Source organism: Gasterosteus aculeatus, chromosome 7 (assembly GCF_964276395.1).
Source record: "Gasterosteus aculeatus chromosome 7, fGasAcu3.hap1.1, whole genome shotgun sequence".
Lineage (NCBI taxonomy): Eukaryota > Metazoa > Chordata > Actinopteri > Perciformes > Gasterosteidae > Gasterosteus > Gasterosteus aculeatus.
The window spans coordinates 9,932,163-9,957,076 of NC_135694.1; the positions used below are offsets into that span (position 1 = coordinate 9,932,163).

Genomic DNA, 24,914 nt, shown 5'->3' on the forward strand with positions numbered 1-24,914 from the left:
TGCAACGGTAGTCGGCCACCATTGTTTCTACTGAGGTATTTTTTTGAAGGGAGAATTTTGATACAACATTGTACTAGCCTATTTCAGTTGATACCTTAATAAAATAATGTGTACAAATACCCAGCCCTAATACATACGTAATGGTTGAGTATGGAAAGCTTGACTGGCATAAAGTAGCTAAGGGGGCAGGGCTTATCAAACAGGCAATCTATTAATTCTACCCACTGTTACCCACTAAATCCCGCATCTCCCAGCCTTCCCCAACCCCTCATTTAGTAATGCCCACTCACCATCCTCAGTGGGCACGTAGATATTGAGGTAGAGGCAGTCCTCGCTCTGGTTTTGGATGTAACCCGCCGCCACGTCAAGGTTGTCGGTGAACCACACGGGCAGCATAATCTCCGGGAGCACGCCGTGGACATTCTGAGGGCACACGGGGGCAAACTGGGTGGCGTTGCGGATCTCCTGCCAGGACCCCGGGGCTTCGGGCGGCTGGAAGCGGCGGTCGCCGATGGGTGCCGTGGCATAGGGGACGCCGAGGTACTGCTCTACAGGACCCAAGATCTCATTGTTCAAGTCCTTCTTGATGCCTCTGATCTTACCGTAGTTGGTGGTAACTAAGGGGTGTTTGGAAGGGTCCATTTTCTGGCTCGAGGCCAGGCTGAAGAGCCCAATGAGGCCTAGCAGGCCCATTAGGCACCAGTCCGTTATGAGACTATGGGGCCGCGTTCTGGACAACAACGCCTGGCGCCCTTGTTTGCTTAGAGAAAGCGGAAGGGGGTACATGACTGGATTCATGGTGTTCAGCCACCAGCTTTTAGTCTCTTTTAGGGTACTTGAGTCTTTTGATGAGAGTGTGGATTATAACCAACAGTTTGGAAGATAAAGCATGAGAGGGGATGTAAAAAAAAAACAAAGTAGACAGACCTTGAAAGAGTAAAACTAGTTTTTTTGTGAAGGTATGATCAAGGCCAGGAGCTCTGACGGGAGGTCAGATGGAGGGCAAAGTAGTCGCTGGGGGAAAGAAAGGTCGTCGGGGGAAGGAGGCCGACCTCGGTCTGGGTGCCAGGTCAGTGTTGATTCTGAGCAACAAGGATCAAAAACGCTACCATGGCTCTGTTGCGTTCCATCCCTATCGGTCCTCGATTATCCAGATCATTTGATCGATGCCTTTTTTTCAACAGCTGAAATCTGCAGAAAGAGGCAGAGAAGAGGAGGAGGATTGAGATTTAAAGGATAGTGACACAAAGAGGGAAAAACAGAAAGACAGAGAAGGTGGCAAAGGGGGGAGCGGGGTGGGGGAGAGAGAAAGATAAGAGAGATTATAGTTTATCTGAGGCAGAAATATATTCCATTAAAAGTTGTCAGAGCAACATTCGCCCTTCAACTGTTCAACTGTGAAGAAAAACATATCCTGAAAGGAAAGCAGTCAAGATGAAAGGACAGACAGCCTCGTTGAGATCAAGTCAAAGAGGCTCATTGCGGAACTTTTTATGTGTTTTCCTTCACACGATTACAATCCGATTTCTCCAGCATGTAGTTCTTGTGATCTGTTGTCTACTTTTTGCAATGCAATATAAGCCACAAAAACATGTAGTGTATCCTCTATTTTGAGAGCTCACGAAAACAAAGACCCATCCCAACCTCTCCTGGTGCTTTGTCTGACCTGCCAGCTTTAGTAATTGAGTAGTTCAATGACTAATGGCTTTATTAGGGAGCAATAGCTAAATAGGTTTTCAGTTTGCTGTTAAGAAAGTTTTTCTTTAATTGTATACAAAAATATTACTAATCTCAACTAAATACAGTACATAGATGTTAAATGTCCAGACAAACCTCTATCACCACTGTGCAAGAAACATTTTAGAAAAAATTATTAAAAATATTTGATTTGAATCGAAAATTTTGTATTTGTATTTGTATTCTGTATTATAAACTGCCTAAGAGCTTTTATTGCTGTAAAACATACTTCTAACAACTGTTTTCATCTGTATTTAGTATCTAATTTCTCATTTGAACATCATGATGGCTCTATCATACGTTTCTACTCAACAGAGCTTGAACACATCATATTGCAACTCTAAGGAACCTCCATTTAACAATAGCTGGTAGTTTTATGTGGTTACAGCAGCTAACAACTCTCTCCCTGCAGCCACAGTGTTGGAGCTACTTCCGTTTCTCGAGGAATCCTTTCAGCCTACGTAGAGAACGCGCCGTCGATCAGGAGTCGACGCTTGGGATCAAGATGAGCCCTTCACTGCCCGGTAAGGTCAACGGTCAACAATGTGCGCCTGTAAGCAGCTTTTAACAGCACGGGTATTTTTTGGGCTACATGCAGAGAACAAAGACACACACGTACACACAAAGACACACCCACACACAACAAGTACACCCATCCATGTAATCTACTGTGGAAATGTGCAAATCCTCATGTAACGGACCCAGTCAGAAAAAGCAGGAGGCATGGAGGAGATTACGCCGTCACAACATTGTTGGACGGCGTTACGTAACGGCAGGAGGCCTATTGCAGTAATGAAGACTGCGCATGACAAATAGGGACGTCTCTTATGTCCGGACGTTTCCCTTTACATCTTATCAGGTTTAAACAATTCACCATTACCTCTCTCCAGCTTCTGTCTCGCTTCATTGCCGAGCCTTAATGGTCCCATTAACCGAGTCATCGCTAACCGTATTATTGGATCGCCTGGAGCGCCTTTGTGTTTTTGTTGTCCCCTTTTTATCCACTGCCAATAAAGCCTTTGAATTTGAAAGTATGGGAGTTAAGTGTCCCGAGGCAAGACGGCAGATAATGAGAGTATATGTGCTGATAAGCAGGCCAGCAGTCTCACTCTCACACAAATAAGGGAGTTCCTCCATGTGGTCATAGAGACTGGGTTCTCTCAGAAAGCGGTAATTGCCAGCGTGACCATGTCGCCATCCGTAGTTGTTCATTGTCCACCTAAAGATACTTCAGCCTGCCTTTTGTTCCCCTCGCAGTGGACTTTTCTGTTCCGCCCACGCGCCCGTGTACTCGCGTACAGCCCGATACGAGCTCTAATTAAACCACAGAGAGTCTAGGGGCCGGCCTGCTGCGCTAAGGGACGTCCCGCTCCACCCACACACACCAACAATTTACCATTACGCTTTCATCCTCTGAAAGACATAAAAGGGAATGTGAGATGGAACGGGGCGATAATGAGAAGTGAGAATGCAGAGTGAGAGGAAACAGGTCCTGGTGTTAATGAAAAGCCTCTCTGTGGTCAGTGGAGACTCTTCCGGGTGCTCGAGGAAAAAGGCTCATGAGGTGCTGCTTCGCCGACCCTGGAGTCTCTCAGCGGACTTCTAAGAGATACACATTTAAAGGCCCGAGGACTTGCACCAACCAGACTACTTCAATTCTCAGGTCCTGGCAGGCGTTACGGTGCTTGCAGGGACCTCCAGAATTTTGGGGTGCATCTGAGTGTTTAATTGCTAATTGGCTGAATTAGAGGGCCTAATTGGCCCCGACTTTGCTGTGAGCAGCGGGAGAGCTTAAGTGATTGATAAAGCAGAGGTGGGAGAGCTGAGCGTGGCCATATAAAGAGGTAGAGCACGTGCTATCACACTTACCAACACAGACTCAAAGGAGCAGGCTCTCGTGAACACACAGTGTGTGTGTCGGTGCATTCACGCACCACTATCATGTGGGTGATTCATGCTATCAGGAGAATGGTTTTTTGCACCAGCCCACAGAGAAAGAGAAAAGGAGTCGGGTCTTTTCAGCATAGACCTTTTCTGCACCCGCCCCCACTCACTTTGTCATCTAAAAACACTGCAACACAAAGGATTCTATTTTCATCTCTTGACCAGCCCGTACACTGCCACCTGGATTTCAACAGGAGGGAATGAATCATTGAGGATGAGGAAAGCAATACGTAAAACGAATTTTTATGAATTATATGTGTATATTTTTCACGTGCCGTCATACGTAACAACTGTCATTGCTTTTCAGCGGGCAGCAGAATTGTCTTACGTGTATTCAGTCATGGTTATAACTTCATAACAGGGTAAACCACCACAACACAACTTTGTAACACTAATCATTGCACGTTTAATTAACCTGCCGAACTGCATGCTGGGTACAGCTCGCCCGCTATCACAAAAAGAAGACACTCGGTTGCTAGATGAAAACATGGAAAAGAGCGATACAGGAGCAACAACCAGAGACCAGAGATGCTGTGTCTGTTTGGAAGGTGTTTGGTTTGGAAAAACCCCACTGAAGGTAGAATAGAAAATGATTTATTGCAAAGTTTGTCAAGCCTCTGGTAGCTAACATGCTAACACGCTAACAACAACACGCCTGCCAGTTGTGAGCGATTTGGCCACCTGCTCAGGTGGCTGTTGGTCCTTTTAGGGTCAATGAATTAACGTGTTTACTTAATAACGTGATATGCTGTCAGAATATTACAAAATATTTTACAGGACTCTTACAGGATCATTCAAAATGAGTACGAAGTGGGTGTCTAGTGCAGCGGTTCCCAAACTCAAGAATGCCGCGGCCCAATTTGAAATCTGAAAATCTTTTGCGACCCAAACCCAAACATTTAAATAATACTTAAACTGAGAAAAAGATGTGCGTTTTGTATCTTATTAATTATCAATCATTTTAAGTAAAATACAGAAATTTAAATCATAAATAATTTTATATTCATTTCAAACTTTTCTAAATTTAATTTATTTATTGTAAATGACCTCTCGCGGCCCACCTGCAGTACCTTCGCGGCCCACACTTGCTGGTCTAGTGGATTCGTGTTTGGCATCATTCTTGAGGACTACTCATGGTCACCACCCATCAGACATGAAAGATCTTGCTCTCATAGCCTGCTGTGCCATCTGGGCCGGACCCAAAAATCTGTGATGCAATTTGTTGACCTGCAACATCTCTCGCTTGTCAACAAATTAAATTAGACGATCGTACAGTCATTTACTTCCAATCAGGCCAAATGCTCGGCTATAAAATTTGTACCATTAACAAAGTCCAGTCGATATCCCACTCATGAATACGACATGAATGCTGTGAAAAATAGTTCAAGTGAACAGCTAAATACTTCTTACTAAATACTTCTTAAGGGGGAGAAGAAAGTGGAGTTACTGATTGGCAAAGAGTACAACATCAATCTGAATTTTTCCAGCGTCGTAGAATAAAGCAGCTTTATGTCTGCCACGTGTCCGAATAATAACTTTTTTTTCTATTGCTTTGGCTATACTTCGTTTTGAACAATCTGTGGAGAGTTAGCCAGAGTGCAGAAAATCTGAAACAGAAAATCTTCCAAGTGCAACACAACACGTTCATTGAGAAATGTTGCGGTGCTGTAATACTGTCTCCCAGGCCCGAGCTGAGAAGCCTAGTAAGCCTAACACATCCGCTTGCAGTAAATCAGATGCAATACAGACTTTCTGCATTGTGTTCAATGCAAAGACGTGTCGGGGACATTCCGCGCGCTGTCGGCTCAGCAACAATCCTAATTGATCCGTCTAAAAAAGTCGTTGAATTGCGATGGGAATATGAAGATTGATCACTTTTATGCTAAGCTAGGTTCAATGTCTCCTGGTTGCAGCTTCATATTAAAACGTTTTTAAAACCGAGCAGGACAAAAGCGTCTTGAAATGGCAACGTTGTTATTAAACAGGCTGATTGACGGTGAGGTCGGTATCAATCGACAATGAGCACATTCCACAAAGTATTTCATTCAGCAAAGAGACCGGCAGCACACTGCTAAGTGTGATACTCGTTGAACTCTGCCTTTGGCAGGGGAACTCTTTACCGTGAGCTAATTATGCGGGGTTATATGTATTTGACACAGTTAGGATGAAGCGATTTCACTCTGGGCTCGTGTCACAACAAACGGGTCACCGAACCTATTAATGGGACCTCACGGTGAAACTACCAGACGCTTTTAGTGAGACAAGTAAAAGCTGAATATAGAGGAAGCAGCATTGATCAGGAAGTATTGTGAGGAGGTTATTAAATGAATTGATTTGAAATACTTATGCGGTAATAAAAGCCCACAAGAAAGATGGGATTATGGGTAGACTACTGCATAATTAGGTAATAGATAACTGGATTTTGTTCTATGTTGCAGGTGCCTTTCACTTGTGCTTGCTGGAGAAATGTTCTCAATAATTAAAACCGGCCTCAACAGAGATAAGATCCCACAAATTGTTATTTGTGCTTTATCCAGTTGATCTCTGCTTTGAAACGGACACCAGACATTGATGTTGTGGCCATGAGGGGAAGAGTCTTCTTCACTCATATGAATTGCATAGTGGTTTTGATTCCATGTTTTCAGCAGCAGGCCTACTGTGTTGTCTTTAATTGATGTAGGGAGCCACTATTATGAGCAGTGACAGAGGCGCCCTGGCAATTCACCTGCCGTTAATCTGCCATGTGATGGTCACGTCTGCGCTCGTGTTGACTGTTGTGTGTTCAGTGAGCGATTAAAATTGCACCTAATTTGAGAGGAAATAAGGGTGTGTCCCTTTTTAAATTTCTACAGCCTGGGTGTGGATTTGGATTAAGGTTACAGTATGTGTAGAGCAATATGGAAACGGTCCATTGTGGAGGACAATTTAATGATTCTACTATAAAGTGTGGTGGACCTGATCTGATCCAAAACAAACCAAATACCTACCAAGAAGCTGTCTGAAAAGGTCATTTACCCAAAGACAATTTGACCTTACCCAAAATACAGTTGACCCAGATCAGTGAAATCTCCACCATTTAATGAGATGTTGGAAAAAATGTACCACCGGATTGTCCTCACTTCGAAGAACACAAATTCCTCTTGCAATAATTATGACACACGACTAGATCTAAATCCACTCAGGTATTATACATACAAATGCTGGAAATAGAAGAGAAACCTGGACCCGGTTACAGAGTGTCGAGATTCATGTCCTTGCATTTGTTTCACGGATTGGATAGGACTCCTGAGGAGGACTCTTAAAGCCCCTTGGCAGACAATCGCGAACAACTATCAGATACTTGGTCTTTGTGCTACTCGGGCCGGTTTGGTAGAAAAACCTCACTTTTCTTTTTTTCCGCTTCTATGTCTTTTTCTCATAGGTGCTCGTTTGTTTTTACAAATTCAACAAGGCTCTTTAGCTAAAAAAGTTTCCTAAGCTTTCCTCAGGTGGATCAGCCCGGGGATCACTGTCTGACAATCGAATCCATCACCTTTCTGCAACATAGCTTACTAAGCACAATCTAAATCCCACCAAAACCAATTCCCCACCATTCTACTCCAATGCAGCAGCCAAACCACCCACTAAGACCTCCCGTGTAATTGCTTGCCACCTCTTCCTTCGTCTTGCAGTCCTTTCCGTGCGGGTTGGACTTAATGACGGATAATCACCTGTCTTTGCCTGGCTGGCGGTGCGGCCCAGTAGCTGGAATTCACTATGTGAATGGGTGAATGAGGTCAGAGAGGCGGCGCCTTTAAAATGACTGTGAGGGTCGAAGGAAGAAAACAGATGAAGACAAATCAAAGCGGGGGGGGTCACGTGACTCCACGCAAGTGAACCGATAAACAAGCCGCCACGTATACGGCGGCGTGTTTTTAGCACGTCAGCGTGCAGGCAGGAGCCGGCTCACCCGCGCTCACCCCAATCCATTCCGCTCATTTTCACCTCGAGGCTCTCAAGGTCTGGCAGCATCCGATTGGGCACGGCTCATTTGTTTTCCCAGTGGCTAAGTAGCACACCGAGACTGGGACATACAAATTGATGTTTAAGCGTTAATGTGTCCTTTGTAGCATTTTCGGTCGTATTTGTCGGCTTTTGCGCGTTTAGCAAAAATTGGAGTTTCTCTGTATCCACGGTGCCCCGTGAGTGCTTTTATCCGTGGGACCCAAGTTAGATGTGTTGATCGCAGTCATTTGGGAGGGCATGCTAGAGTGGAAGTTGAGTGGTGGAACAGAAAAGGCCCTTTTCATCTCCGCTGATGCCACTTTAATGCAGTAGATGGGGCGGGGCTTGTGTGTGTGTGTGTTTTTCTATGTTTGCCACCCTGCTGCCGGTGTGTGTGCGGGTTACGAATAGACAAGAGCCGGCAGCCAGGTCAGGGCTCACTCAGGCTCCTGTCAGTGCCTTTTATTATTGTTATTATTTATTCTGTTTCATCCGTCCGTCTGCCTCTCGGCGCGGGGAAGATGGAATCAGATCGGGGCCAGAGCTCAACCCGTATAGCTTAAAGAGGGCATATGTAAAGAAGACGAATGCAAAGAGCAGACCAATCAATCTTTAGAAAAACCGGGGGGGGGCAAACACATAAGCAGTGACCTGAAGCAATGAAAGCTTTCGAGATTCAGCGTTATTCCATATTATGATCCCTCCGAATTCTAAGGCTCCTTATGTGTGATATCACACATAGGTCATTTGTTTCACTGTCCTACAGCATCATGCTAACCTCATTCTGCACATGTGACCACACACTGGCTGATTCATGTGTTAAACTCTCTTGCAGCACCATTTCAGCGACTTTGTGATTGAGGCACATTACATTGTCCTGACAATGAAGGATGAAGGTAGCTTATTTTCTGAGAATGTCATGTTGACAACAGCTCCACTATTTTACAACGTTCCCGTGATGGACGGGGAGCTTTAACTGGCATTATGTCGAAGCTAATGGGTTTAGGAAAAATATCATTCAACTCTCTGTGTAACAAAAACTGTAACATTACAGAGATTTCAGGTGGAGCGTTACACATTTTTATATAAGATTGAAATATGAATTACTTCATACTTAAGATACATTCCATGATGTTTTTTCCCCATTTCATCCGGAGCAAATTGAAGTTTAACATGTGTTCTAAATCAATGTTGGTTACTTTATTGTAGCGCGGGACACATTTTTGGCAAACGGGGTAACAAAGTTAAATTCCTTACAAACACAACATAGGGTTATTGGGTGGATATGCTGCTTCATCAGGTGAGTCTTCCAGGACAAACGTTTCACAAACACTTCAGAACATCTGTTCCTACATGAACATGTCTATAAACTTGTCTACACCATTTCTGCCTCCCTAAAGCAAACATGTACACGCTTCCTGCCGTATCATGCCGACCACTTCTCCTTTCTCTCTTCACAGATTGTCTTCCCTCCCTTCCCCGACTCCATCCACGCACTAAGGAGACTAGACTGGGACAGTAGACCAGAACGGGATGATGGACTGCCAGCTGCAATACAGACACAATGGGAGGATACATGGAGGAGGAAGAGGAGGAGGAGGAGGAAGAGCTGTCCGCAAACTTGTTGACAACAGAGAGATGTCCACACACACACACGTTTCAGGGTGTGTGTGAGTGTGTGTGGAGTAGTGTTGAGGTTGCGCACCACTGGAGCGCAAAATTGGAAACAATGTGTCGGCAAGAGTTAAAAGCAAATATTTACAGGGCTTTAATTTGCATTGGGAGCAGCGAGTTTCCGGTGTGGGTCAGCGGGGGTCCCAGCGGGGCGGAGGAACACGGAGGGGCACACGTGTGGTAATTAGACAGACAGTGGTAGATTAATCACAGGCTGACAGCCCAGCCTCCTTTAGTCCAGTAAGAAGGCGCCGCGGGCATCTCCTCCCTCGCGCATCCAGCGTAAGTCATTCTGCCTCCATCTTAAAGACACACGCTGGTACCGACTGCCCGGCCGTCACGCTCTGATTGCCTTCCGCTTCCTCTCTTTTCCATCTCTCCATCTCTTCCATATCTTTTGAAGGTCTTGTTATGTTAAGTTTGTTATGAACAACCAGCTTTATCTTCAGATGTGCTTCTTCTATAGAATCGAATGCCGGGTTTTCTAGAACTCCGTTCATCATCAGTGTGAGGAATAATGAGCAGGTTTTAGGACTACACTAGTACACACACCGTTGCTATAACTTTCCAGACTGTTGAGGTGGTTGGTTCAGAGTGACGGCTGCATCACAGGTTCAAAGGCTCGTCTCTAACCTTACTGGCATTGATTTACAGTTGATTTACAGTCAGTGAAGGCATCGTCCCATCAGCATTTTAAACAGGAATGTACTGATCTGATACCAGTGTTTGATTGATAAGCTGTACGCCTCACTGAGTGGAAGGGGAATGGAAAAGGCAACATCAGGTCAGGCTTAATATTGTCACACCCACCGATCTAGTGTGCTGAATTGTTCATTATCCTATGAAAATAGTTTTCAGTTTTCAATAGAAATTCAATATTCAGTATGTTACATGTATAGAGAACTGAATTAAATAGATTGAAATGAATACCCGATCCAGCTATTCGAGTCTGTAACTGCCAGAGATCCGATATTGATATCAGTGCATCCTTAATTATAAAAGCTATACTTTGGTTTAATCCACTGACTGTAGATCATCTAGGAAAGCTACTTGGTCGCCAACAGCAATGGAGGCTACAGTCCTTTCTACAGTTAAACGTTGGCAATGATATGCAGATGAGATGCCTTCTGGTGTTACCGGGCTTTAAAGGAGTGAAACAAAAAGTGTATTTTCAGTCCCTGTATTCATCTAATCCATCCTGGTTTCTTTAATATAAAACAGTTTAACCAAATGAGACAACTTTATAGTCATAAAAAACTAATAAAATATGTATAAAATATAAGCAACGTGGGGAATGACATGGAGAGACGTGTGTTTGGAAATACTTTCCATTTCCCAAATGACCTGGCATGAATGTGAAGGAGCTTGTTTCCTAGTGTAACTGCACATCACCTCCATATCCGGGGTGATGGGAGGTAAATGGAGGGTCACGTATGAAACCGGGTGATGCACCGATGGTGAGGATGCAGCCCGGGGCAACATGGGGGGCACGGCTTCACAAAATGGCCCCACTGTCTCGGAGAGGGAGACGGGGCGAGTGGGGTGTAATTGAGCAAATGAATGCTGCTGAAGGGAAACACAGAGGGCCACAGTGGCAGAACGGAGGATGCGGGAGGAGAAAACATTCCCCGTGCCGGCCTAAAGTAAAGCTGATGAATGTCAGCTGTAGCTTACAGCTGCTCACTTGCCACGCAGAGAGGCACTTGGACTTTGTTTACAGTTAGGCAGGGATTTGTGACCTGGGACAGATAAAAGCTTCCCATTAAAAAATTGACTCAGAGGATTAGGAAGGTAAAAGAAGTGTAAAAGTGTGTAAAAGTGACGGAAATCTGCAATTTTCCGACCGAGTTGCCATCAAGGCTCCGGAGTAAAGAGATATTAAGTCATCAACAGATAAAAAGAGGGTTTCATCCGAATTTATAGATCACAATCAGAAAATATGGAGGAGATAGTCGTACACTATCAAACACACACAGACCCACACACACACACTGAATGACAGAAATAGCACTGTTCTTTATTAAACATTCAGAGCATCATATAGAGCAACACGCAACTAGCTGCTGCTGATGTGTTGACTTGTATTAATTCATAAGACCGTGGAGAGCAGATGCAAATATACTTTATTAAAAGTAATTTTTAGTATCAACGAAAGTATTCATCAGTCATTTTGCACTCTAGAACCACTTGAAAGGCCACAACAAACATGGACCAAGTCCCAAATGTCATTCAAATCCCAGCAAATTCAAATAGTTTCTAAAGAATATGTAGAGTACGAGGATATTAGGAATATTTCCAAGAGACTTTGAACGTTTGAACACCTAATCCAGTGTAGACTTCCTGGCTTCAGTGAATGCAGAATATATTTGATTGTGTCAGTGAGGAGTAATACGATTAACACAACCTAGGACTTTTAGTGAATTTTAGATCAGCGACATTCCAGTGCAGACGGCGTGCCTTCAGATGTATTAATACATGCAGCGAAGTACGGTGAAGGGCAGTACCGGGAAGCTCGACATCTTGGGGACAATTGAGGGACCCTGAGTTTGTTGTGAAAGGACCAGCTGAGGACGGGACACTGCAAAACGAGGTCAGTGTCACTCCACTGGCTCTGAACCCTGAGCGAGAGTGATATACATAACGATGAACGCCGCCGAGGGAGGGGGGGACTGGAGCGCTGCCACCCCGATCTGGTTGTCCCTGACAGATGGCCGGCGAGACACGCCGCCGCGTGCGATTGTCTGCTTCCCAAAACAAGAGCACGCGGCGACGGCCGCAGCCCCCCGTGCTATTTTTGTCTTCAATTAGTTGAACTCCGGGAATATTTCGCGGCGCATCCTTCACGGGCCGAGGAGAGCGATGAGGGATGGATATCAAAGCGCGACAACAGCCGAACAGTTTCTAATCAGCGTTATTAACGACGAGTTTGCAGCGGCTAAACGCTCTTCCTCCCTCCCGCAGGTCTTCCTCCATATTTTCTTTACCCTCCTCGGTTAGCTGTTACCACGAGTCCTGAATATTAATCGGCCGCTTCAATTCATCGGCCGCGTTTGTGTTACGACTGGAGGGGAAAGACACGCTCAACAATATACTGTCCCTGATCAGCACCATTATACGTGTTGGGTTTTTTGCAGCCTTCTCATTCCTACACCGGCAGCTGGCTGGCCCATTGAGCGTTTTCCCGTCTTAGATATGCACTTGATGGCTGCGTACGTTGTGGCGCCCAGGAGAGCGGGAGAGATACCTGGAGGTCTGACGGACTGAATGCGGTCAGCTGCTTTGCAGCAGACTGAACGAGTCCTGCTCGTCTTCATCCCCGGCGAGGTGCGCTGGTGGAACTGCTCAGACGGTTTGTCTCCTCCCTCCTCGCCATCTTCGCCATTCCTCCCTTCTGGATCCCTCCTCCTCTGCCACTACTGTACTTGAACGTGTGTGTGTTTGTGTGCGTTAATTGGAGGTGTGTTTGAGGTGTTGAACACAGGCGCCTATGTCTCTCTCTCTCCCGCTCTCCGTCGCTCTGTCCTCTGTCTCTGCATCTGAATCTTTGGAAATAACGAGGTGGAAGCGGAGAGACTGAGGACCGGCCGAGGAGGAAGGCGCAAGATGTAGGAGGCCTGAGAGACTTGTTCCACTTAGTGTTGGGGGGGAGGAGGTCACGGTCCCAATCCTCGGCGGCCCGTTCCCGCAGACCATCAGGGTTGAGGGTGTGTGTGTGTGTGTGTGTGTGTATGACCTTTTTTCTTTGTTGTTGTTTCTCAGGCCCTTGTGTTGCTCCCACCTCTGAGACCCATGATGCACTGCTCCCGTGAACCAACTGGAGCAATTAGTGTGTGTGCGCTTGCATGTGTGTGTGTGTTTGCCACTCGACAAGTTTCTACATGCTCACCCAGAGAGAAGTAAAGTAGGTTAGACTGTTTTTTGGTGTTTTTTTGTCTTGCATTCCTTTAGCTTGCCTTTGACTCCGTCTTCGCCTCCTCGGTGCAGAAGCATGAAAAATGAATAAGACAGTGCAGCTTGTTTGATCGTCTCTGTAATTTGAGATGGGCGGATGAGGGGGGTGACGGGGGGGTTAAGATGAGCTCAACCATTAGCCCACTCTCTGAAAGATGATGCTAAGTGTAGAGGCGACAATTGCATCATCACGCCCCCGCCCCGGCCTCCCCCTCCACTTTCCCTGTGTAAATGTCCCGCTTCTTTATTTTCGTCTGGCTTCCCTTGTTTTACCTCTTTAGCCCTCACTCCCCATGGTGCAATTTCCCCCCAGATATATTCTACACTCAATACTCATCTACTTTCCTCCTAAATCTTTGCCCCTGTGTGTGTGTATTGTGAGTCCCCCTCACAAACCCATAATCTTTATAGCTCCCGAGGATATTTGCCCTTTGCGGCAGTAGTAGGCAACAGTAGGCGCTTCCACCGGACGACCATAACTCAGAGTCCGTTTTACGACTCATAGCCTAATTCCGTGTCTAAATAATTACATATGAAATCCAGCTAAATCACTCAATCTAACCTTGGATCCGGCAGACGCAACACACTGGCAGCCCCAAACAGCGAAATGACACCACCAAATGGATTCTGGACCATGTCGGCCGGCTGCTCTGAGGCTCCCTAATTAATGACAGCGGCCAATAATAATTAGAGCCGGCCACCGGCGAGCACAATGTGGAAAAGTGGTGGTTGATCTGGTGTCCGTCCACAGCCTGCGAGCCCCACGGGCGACGTCATGCCACGCTGCCCCGCCGCCGCTGCCATGCCACGCTGCCCTGCCACGCTGCCATTCCCCGCTAGCACCTGCACTCAAACTGCGGCAGTAACAGCTCTTTAGTGGGTTTGTGTGTGTTGGAACGGGAGCTGGATGACACAGGCTGTTGGGAAAGGGGAGTGGGGGTGATTCACAACAATACGACAGCGTCAGCCGCTCGCCTCTCGGGCTCACCCAACAAAAGGGGAGCTCCGATACATCTGTGCGAGCGGGAAGCGGCCCCTCTCTCGTGAGCGAACAGGTGTGTGAACAAACCCGCCAAGCGGGAAAAAATGCCGCACAATGGCGCGCATGTTTTCTGCGTGTTCCCTGGAGCAAACATGTTCTCACACAGATGTAGACCTGGGAATGTGTGTCTGCCGCACCAAACACGCGTCCTGAGCGCACACACGCCGTGCATTCAGAATGAGCTGTCGGCCCGCTAACGAGGGCATATTGGCTTCATGCTACACGAGATTGCTGTTGTGTACTGAAATGTCTCCACGGGTGCTCTTTGTTCGTAGATCAAGCACCAGCAAGGCGAACAGCTTTTTGATATATGCACATTATTGAGATTGCAAACAATTTATTTCAGATTAAGAATGTGTGCGTCTGTGCACATGGGCTCTACTTTACGTTTTAAATCCTTTTATGGGGCAATCTATGCAGAGAAATGTGCGTTTATTTCTCCATGCATCACCTCCATCTGTATTACCTCCATCTGAACAGCTGATAAAGTGTTACCTCACTATGCAGTTTGCACATCTGCACAGACTTCTGTTTTTCATAATTTTTCCATCTGCACGGCTAATTATGGGAAAAGCTCCCACTGCCCACTGGCACATTTTCTTGTTACCTGTCACATGTGTACTGAATTTATCTTTCTGTCTTCTATATCCTGCATTCATTTCACAAGACCCGCTCATTGTTAGCGCTCAACCAATTGTTTTTCTTCAGAGGCAGATTTTGTTGCTCTGCAGCCTCGAAGTCATTAATCAAAATACTGATTAACATAATGCACCGTGTTTTTTAGACGGATATTTTATGATGCATGAAAAAGGACACATGAAAAGTAAACATCCGTTATACCGTTAAGGGTTGTGGTGAACACCCTGGACCGCAGGCAAGAGTTCCACTAATGTATTTCACTGTGTTGACATTTTATCCAAGTATATCATGTATTAATGGACTGCGGTAAAAACAGACAGATTGTAATACAGTATACCATTTTTTATCATACCATTATATACCCACTTGAAACAGTTTTTAGTCTCTCATACAATATGTTGTATTGATATGACATAATGTTGAAGAAACACACACTACATTCCTTACATTCTGTCTGAATATAGCTGTATTCACTGATTGGTCGGTGATTTCCAGCCTCCACGTACACGGAAGCCGGATACTCACTGAGTGTGTTTTTTCTTCACAACCTTATTAAAGTCATGACTGATTCTTTGAGGGGGGGGGTCATAGGACATCCCACGTGAGATTTCTCAGCGCTTGCTGTACAAGCACCACTTGCATTGGGACGGTGTAGCACTCTCCTGTAAATGTACCGTTCACAGCTAATGCCGGACCCAAGTTATTAGTTAAGATATCAGCGGCAATCACAGCCCATTTCATTCACAACAACACTCCCCACCCTCAACGCGTCTCTCTGTGAGGTCTACTTGGGCTCACCATCACCTGGCAAGGTCATTTGGTTTTGTGTGTGTGTGTGTGTGCTCCTGTTTTGAGCTATGGGATGCCTCCCAGCTGTGGTACACCAAGTGAGAGAGACAGAGGCCGACCCGGAGACATTGGGAACATTTGGTTTGCTCCGTGAACTCTATTGCGCAATAATGTAATCCAGATAGTGCTTGAACAGCAGGTCCTTCCTCACAAACACTGTGTGTGTGTGTGTGTGTGTGTGTGTAACGCTATGTGAGCTTTGTGCCCTCACTCCGCCCCCTCACATAGGGCTACCTTCTGCTCCAAGTACTTCAGCCAGGACTTGCCTCGAAGTAACATACAGCCATAAATACATCCTGTATAAAATGTAGCATTGCATTTAAAGGGCAATGCAGCAACTTCTTAAAATGCTCAAGGACAGCTGTAATTCATAAATACATAAATACTACTTAACCAAAGCCAGAGGGCAAAAAAACTGTGATGTTTAAAGCTGCCCGGTGGAAAATAAATGGTGGACCCAGTAATTTAAGGGAAGGGAAATCAAATAACACACTTTTTTTTTTCCCTCCCGATCCAATGACAGAGTGTTGGCCTGCGAAGAAACAGCTGCTTTTATCTGAAGGCATCACTTTATGCAATTAGAGGTCAATTGTAGCTTGAGTTTACATCTTATATTCAGATTATATTTTAAAACCAACCAAGTTAAACAAACCTTAAGGTGAGGAGTATTGCCAATGCAACTTTCCAGTGTAATCATAAATATAATATGATAATAATAATTTATTTTTTTAAACAGACGTAGGTAACAGCTACTCAACATGTTGCGTACCGCTGGACTGATCCAGAATGCTCATGTTGGTAACGCCCTTTGTAAAAGTCTGAATGCTGTAATACACTACATCATAGACGGTCTCTCTTGCCACTGTAACGTCTCACTCGGTTTCTCCAGCAGATCCGTGTATAACTGGCCACTGAGCAGCTGCTGCTGTGTTCTACCTACTCACTCATAGCACACACATCTGTGCGGTGCTCGTGTTAAGGTTGCATTGGTGACCTCTGGGGGTTAATGCCTTTGCATAGCTTCAATAGCTATGGCACTGCGCCAAACCTCCATTGCCAAGCGTCTGTGTGTAAAGGAGGCGACGGTATCTCAGTCCTTTCAACTCATGCCCGGGGATAAAATAATCCAAAAATAAATTCCCGCTTTAGCAAAGGTGAAAGGGAAAATCCTCCTGCACTCAATTAAGACCTTAAATACTGCATCTCGGAGTAATTAATGTACGACTAGGCTTTAATTAGCAAGAAGACTGCCTCACATTAGTTACTGTCATTCGTACTGAAGAGTAGAAATGACTATACGAGGACGCAGTCAGGGTCATCAGGATGCTCCTGATGTGCTTCCGTTTTGCAGAGCTTTTTCAAAAGGCATCATGCGTAACTGCAACCGGGAGGAGGCACCTTTCTATTGTATTATGTTCTTGCCGTGACAGCATATGTGTGCGTGCAAGAGTGTGTGTGTGCGTGTGTGTCCGCAGCATGAAGTATGATGGACCTGCGCTGAGAATAATTAACTCTGATGACCCGGTCACCACGGTGACGGGGGGAGCCGCTGTGACTCGCCTGTCGAAAGGACCGGTCATCAGGCTCCTCGGGCGGCACCGGATGAGGAGAAGCTTTTACACACGCAAGAATACGTGGGGACACACACGCAGACGGACACGTCTAGGCAAAGCTTGTGTTAATCAACACATTCAGCACATTTATAGGCTGAAAAACACGCGCCACGTCACACGCGTAAAAATATCTTCACAGCCATCCACACGGCAGCTAAATATACACGTGTACTTGCCTGCTTAGTAAACTTGGCACACGCTTATTCACACCACGCTGCAGCAACAGTACGGACGTGCTCCCGCACACACACACACACATATGCCTAGAAGCTGGCTGTTCGTTAGTACCACTGACATCTCTGACAAATTGACTCCTTTATGTGAGTGGAAGTGTGCAGCGGAGTGATGGGGGGAGGAGGGGGCGCTGTGGTCGTGAGGAGGTGGATCATCTTATTCACACAAAATGAGGGCAAGGAGGGCAATATCAGACATACACAGACAGACACACATTCACACTCCACCTGTGACATCACCTGCAGCGCAATGAGGAGCTAAAATGGAGGCGCCTGAGCGGGAAGGAGGCGAGGAATGAGGGAGTGGGCTGAAGGAGGGAGAGAAGGATGGAGGGCAGGGGCAAATGAAGGACAGGAGGAGGAAAGATGTCAATGTCAAATGAGAGATATGGGGGATGAACGGAAGGAAAATTAGAAACTGCTGAAGAAAAGGCAGCTTGATAAAGGAAATATAATATTGAGAGAAGATTTAAGGAGGAGAGCAGCAGGAAGACCATCTCAATTTTCTTGCCTCTTTCCATTATTCTTTCCTCCAACAATATATATGCACCTGGCAGCTCCATTATGCATGCTTTACTTTTAGAGATAGAAGAGAGTGTGACCAGGATTACCACGACGTTCCTACAAAGGAACATTACAACTAGTTGTGATACAGCCATTTCCGCTTGACCGCTTCACCACTACCAACAACAACAACAACATCAACATTACGAGAAAGATGGCGAACGGAGAGCAAGGTGAAGCTACATCCCTCTACTATGTGTGCATGATGCTAATAGTACAGCGAATGCGAATGGCGCTATTGCTTGATTTGATAACGGAGAGAAGACGCCGTCGGGATCTCAAGTATGCGCAAAGACGCAAAGTCCAGTTCCTAATCCGATTCACCGTTACATGCCGCAATAGTCGAACTATCAACTGGATCGGATATCCAGGGGTGTTAGTCGGATCGTAGTCGGACCGCACATAGTCGGACAAAGGTGTTTACATGAAACGGATAATTCGATTTCAGTCCAACTAAGCCAGTTATTTGAATCCATGTAACCACGCTGAATGAGTGAATATAAGAAAGCATGCATAGATTAAGTCTTCATCTTATAACTAGTACACCTTAATTACAACACATCATAAATGATCACCGTTCATCACACTACATCATAAGATCTAAAACAGTTCATGTGGTCCAATTCTCAAGACATTTGCCTCAATCGGCTGTCTTGTATTCAGTTGTTCATTTACTACCTGACAGGAGAAAAAACTCTCAAAAAAACCCACTTTGGGGAGAAAATTGGGAGAAATCCATAAAGGACGGCTATTAGCATCCGTCCCCAGGTTTTAACATCACATTGTGACAGAATGTTAATGTGTACAGTGTTTATATGCTTTACATGACTATACATTGTGTTTGATTCATATTGCATTCACTTTATCTAACATGTTAATATAATAACTAATATATAATAACACACAAACACTAAACATTATTACACGTATAATTTCCACCACTAGGGGTGCACTTCTCGCTTAAATCCCTAACACTGGTTGTCACATGACTGCTCATCAGCTCGTCCAATCATTTGGTTTGGTACAAAAGACCCGATTGGGCAGATTGGGCAGCCAATCTGTCGGTTCAGCTCCCCTTCTACCTGCCCTTCTACCTGCCTGTCTACCTGCCTGTCTACCTGTCTGTCTACCTGCCCGTCTACCTGCCCTTCTACCTGCCCTTCTACCTGCATGTCTACCTGCATGACTACCTGCATGTCTACCTGTCTGTCTACCTCTCCGTCTACCTCTCCGTCTACCTGACCTTCTACCTGTATGTCTACCTGTCCGTCTACCTACCCTTCTACCTGTATGTCTACCTGCCCGTCTACCTGTCCGTCTACCTACCCTTCTACCTGTATGTCTACCTGCCCGTCTACCTGTATGTCTACCTGCCCGTCTACCTGCCCGTCTACCTGCCCGTCTACCTGCCCTTCTACCTGCCCGTCTACCTGCCTGTCTACCTGCTCTTCTACCTGCCCTTCTACCTGCCCGTCTACCTGCCCGTCTACCTGCCCGTCTACCTGCCCGTCTACCTGCCTGTCTACCTGCTCTTCTACCTGCCCGTCTACCTGCCCGTCTACCTCCCCGTCTACCTGCCCGTGGGCACTCTACCCATCCGTTCCGCATCACTGAAGTCTTCCACAAGCTGCTACCTTGACAGCTGCTCGTACTAACAACAAGCAGTATTCATTGTTGGGGGAGGGGGGGAGGGGGGCTTTGGAGGGAGGCCTGAAGGACCGACTCAATGACATTCTGTTTAGATTTAGCGACTTTTGGAACGAGTGCTGGACACAAGCTCTAGTCTCCCGTATGAGAGGTGTATGCATTACAAGTGCCCTTATCCACCTGACCTCCTCACCCCAACATTAGTTTGAATGTCAGAAAAGCACAAGTTGATATAATAACACGTATCATTTAAACACTACTATAGGTTAAGTCACTTCACATTATTTAGAGCTATCCAAAGCCAGCTTGTGGGCGCATGGTAAGTGTTGTTCAAATATGTCACACTCCCCAAAATCCCAAAGAAATCCCACACTTGATCTCGGTCTGCTGAAACACAAGGTCGCGGGTTCGAGTGTCACTGGGAAGCTCTTGAGATACAAAGAAAATGTGACGCACAACATAGACTTGAGTGCTTTTGGTTGCCAGGCAACAGTAATCTCTGGTGAAGTAAGAAGTCAAAGGAGATAAATCCATCCCTGCAGGTACGGCTGCATTCCTCTGCGGGCCACGCTGATGCGTGACGCGTGCGGCGGAATTGGACGCGAGGTCTGTTCGGCTCGTGAGTGAGACCCAGAACGCCCACCGTGGCGACGGGTCCTAGATATCTCATTTTGGAATGAAAGTGGCGTGTGGTTTGGCTGATTATCCAATTCTCCTCTCTCAATGGGCTCGGCTGTCTGTTGCCTCTCGCTGTGTCTCTTAATCTTAGTCTGGTTTGTAAAGTGAGATATGCATTGAACCTCCGGTGACAGCGAATCGGTGCGTTAACAAAAGGAAAAAAAAACAAAAAACTGAGGAAGACAGAGACGAATGAGACGGGGCAAATGGATGAGGAATCGGACGGCCTTGCGGCTCTTAACTAATTCCTGCGGCGGGGGGACAACACAGAGAGAGCATGATTCATATCCGGCATTATGAAGAGAGTGATGAATCCTCTGCCGCTGGCCGCGCGTTGTCCTCGGCTCGCCGTGAAAAACTAAAGACTATTCCCAACATCCAAAAACAAGATGTGAAGTGTGTCACGGGGACGATAACACACAACCGATACCGTGTTGTGAATATCATCATGAATTCCAAATGCAAACCATTAGGCAGCAGGCCCTGAGTAACTGAACTACCCGTTTAGTTGGATTAATAATCAGCTGCAAGGCAGAAAACAGAAGGATGCTCGCCTTCAATCTTTTTGGTGTAATTATTTGTGTTAGGTTTACAAAGTTATGTCTGTAAAAAGGGACGACCTCTGACCCTTTGAAGGTGAGATGTAACATTCACAATTCTGGTTGTGCTCAGTTAGCTGATTTGGGTAGCTTGAAAATATATTATTGATCCACATTCTTCTAGTAATGTTTTTTAAAACGCAGTGAAACAGTGCTGCAATGAGCAGCAACACCTTGGTGTAAAGCCCCCCCCCCCCCCCTCCCGCCTCCCGTCACACCGAGCGCTGGGTGGCTGTTGTTGTTTGTGGCTGTTTGCTTATTGCTGATTCTGTTCGATACCTCGTCTTATCTGTCTGGTTGCCGAGGTGCTGCAGTTGCTCTGATATCTTGAGAGGTTTAGACAGCTGTCAGCGCCCTTCTCTCTCTCTCCCTCTTCATATCCTTCTCCATCGCCCTCGCTCAGTCTTTCTCAACCTTTTTAATCCTTCACATCAAAACAAGGGCGGCAGAAATCTGATTGTTGGACCGCCAACCTGCTGGTGGTACGATGCCGCTGTTAAACGCGGTGCCGTAAGACGGAAGCACTGAACGATCCAAAGTTGTAGATGCATCCGCTTACGAATGGCCTTTTCTGTATAACGGCTGAGCGAAAGGGTTTCTCCCCGAGCTGCCGATTCACGATATTATCTGTTCCTCCAAAACGTGACCAGCTTTTGAGAGGCGACCTCTTCGAGGCCTCTTTTGGATATGAGGCTTTTGTTGGCGCGGTATCAGCAGTTTATGACAGCTACCTGCTAGCTGGAGACTCGAGTCTTTATCCTCTCCAGCAAAAGGCCATTCCTGTATGGAGCCTTTGATTGTTTCCACCATGGGTCAGGGTTTAAGGTGTAGCGACTAGCTGCTTCGCTAACGCACAGATCTTACACGGCGGGGGAGCTAACGTAGCATATGGTGGACACGGAGAGGGCGATTAAGCAAACATGACACCGGGAGTGCAACGCAGAGCCGCGGCAGCCTTTTGTCTGTCGGCTGCCGTGCTTTGATGAACAACTGGGCTGCCGGTGGAATGAAAGGCGTCAATAATTCATGCACAAAGCAGAGCGGCGCGCGCATGCACGCGAGTGGCGACGCGCACCTAAAGGTTCTGCAGGAATTATTTAAGCCCTGGGCAGAGGCTCCCTCGGCTTGGGTTCCCGCCCCCATTATTTCTGTCCACGGATGATGAAAATGCCGTCACGCCACATGGCGCCCTGTGATATTTTCTGTTGTTTTGTTGAGTGTCTAGACTCCTCTGTATTTAAATGAAGGGCGGAGCCAGAGCGTGGCGCCGGGTAGTCTTTGCAGGAGGGATGGAGAGAGCTGCTGCCACGCCGGAGGATTGACTCATCCAAGAGGAAGAGAGACAGGCGGACAGGAAGGAGGAGGCGAGGAGACGGTGACTGATCAGGAAGCATCAATGAGCGCGGCGTCTGATCGTCCCTCTGATTGATCAATTCCACTTTATTCCGATATCGCCGTACTCATTGTGCACAGAGAAAAAATCTGAAATTTGTTTTAAGTCATTTTTTAAGCACACACACGCAGGTTGGTTTTCTTGTGTCAAAGACTTTGTCCCATCAAAGCGTTTCTATGAATAGCAGCAACAGCGCTTGCCAGCTACGCAGCATGATGAATCGGTTATATAACCTTGTCGAAACGCACAGAGACCACATCAGCATCAACAACTAGGCTGCTACCTGTTCTAATGCTGCTCTCCCTCTCTCACACACACACATTATTACATGTGCTCCTTCATTATTCATATGGCATTTGTGGCGTTACTAAGGTATGCAGGAGAAGAGACAGGAAGGAGATATAAAGTGTGAAATGGCACAGGTTTCACGCAATGACTTACGCCAACCTTGATTTATAAGAATGTACTGTTCCGCTGGTCAAAAGTAATGAATCGTATTATTAGTATCCAACTGATGATGAGTTGTTTTTGCTTTAAAGTTGCAACAGCGTGAGATGTAAAAAATTTTAAATTATGCTACTTATGCCACTGGAATAGTGATGACTTTCACTGATACCTTATTTTTCTAAAACAAAAAAAAGCCTCTTTCTGTTTTGATAATGAAAAATTTTCTGATAAAAATTCAATAGGTCTTCAATAGGTTAATGTGGCTTCACTCCCCTTAAATCTTTCCCTGTATCTGAACATAATGATCCTCGTGGTATTTTGACCAAACTATGTTGAGACATTTCATTAAGACGACAGAGAGCGATATCAAAAGGGAATAATATGTCTCCATTAAGACATTGTGTCTGGTTCTGTGACGTTGCAATATGTTCTTAATGATTACCGATTCGTTGAAATCAATGATCATCAGATTGATCAGTAATTGAAAATAATTGGCCTGAATCCTTCTTCAACGTCCTCATCTACAGAATGTTCCACACTTCTGTGATGTCTGGTTCAGGCACTTTTATTCCCCATGTGTGATGTAGGTTTTTATTTTATATTTTTGAAATGACCTTTGAATGATCCACTTTCAACTGGCTGACAATTTTTATTTCTTGAAAGGAAAACATTTTGAAAGACCTTTCAGGACCTTTTCAGCGACTTTCATGTCACGTTCTCCGCCATCCAACACGCAGCCTTCTGGATCAACGAGGCGCATCCACAGAACACTTTGAACTACCTCGGCGCCTCACACGCACACGCACACGCACACACACACACACCTCTTTTATCACCCCACCGGCCGCTGCGCTGTTAATCCAACGAGCTGTGTAATGGCTGCAGCGACTGTTTGAGAGGAGATGGCTCATCGGGGAGGAGATCCAGTCTTTGGGTCCGACATCATCATTCCTCTTATCTCTAACAACTTAGCGCTGATTGAACACAGCCAGATTGAGGGAGTCTGGTTGGAGCAAACGTTACCACCGGGTCATTCGGTAGCCAAATGGAGCCAAGGGTGTGTTTACTGTAAACGACTGTGTCGGAAAGGCTGGTGTGTGTGTGTGTGTGTGTGCAGACACAAACGTGCGTGACTCAGTAGTGCGGAGGCATCCAACAAACCCACCCCCGCGTTGTCTGTCTGTATGACAAGGCCCGCTGACTCAGCCGAGAGAGAAAGAGAGAGAGAAGTAATAAATTGAAGGATGACAAACAGGGGAACCCTTAAAACAAGTGTTAGGGGATGGGTTATTAATAGTGAGTGAAGTCATGTGAGACAGAGAGATATGACTGGGTAGCTGCAAGGGCATGTGTGTGTGACAATGTAAGTGTCCCCTTATTTTAATTGTTTAGAGTTCATCCAAATATGTAATTCCTTTATTTCCTGTGTGTGGTGCACTCCAACTGTGAGGAAGAAAACAAAAAGGGAGGGTGAAAATCTCTGAAGACGAGTTACAGGTTGCCCTGATTTTTCGCTGTACCGGTGTCTGCCAGCGTCCCATCTCCTCTGACCCCGAGGCGCTTTGTGTCAGGCCGCCCTCTCTGCGGCCCACCTCGCCTCATCGTGCCCTCTAAGCTTTCTGCGACTGTTTTCAGCATCCTCTTCTCCTCGGCAAACAGCTCCACCTGCACCTTTCCCTTTTCCCCATCGCCCTCCTTCCTCCTCTATTTCCTTCATGTTGTGGTTCGGCCGCCGAGCCGCTGAGCGCAGTGGCATGCTCCATTGCAGCGCCGGAACACACTCAAACGAACACACACAATGTCTCCAAAACCTGGCAGTCTTCTGCTGTTGAGGCCACAATAAACATATTGAATGGGTGAACTCTTGAGACTTAAATTGGTGCTCTGTTAATGATAAATAGCCAATTATTCATGAGGGTG

General features: G+C 46.1%; 1 protein-coding gene across 4 annotated transcripts in view; it reads right to left on the reverse strand.

Annotated features, from left to right (window-relative positions):
• nlgn2a (neuroligin 2a) overlaps positions 1-24,914 on the reverse strand; it is a 147,392-nt gene that overhangs the window by 93,711 nt on the left and 28,767 nt on the right. For 2 of the 4 annotated variants that reach the window (XM_040179583.2, XM_040179581.2), the window contains exon 2: positions 291-1,191. The exons of 1 other annotated variant lie outside the window; for it this stretch is intronic. In XM_040179583.2, coding sequence (XP_040035517.1) covers positions 291-798 — 508 coding nt within the window. In that variant the 5' untranslated portion in view covers positions 799-1,191. 4 annotated transcript variants of the gene reach the window in all.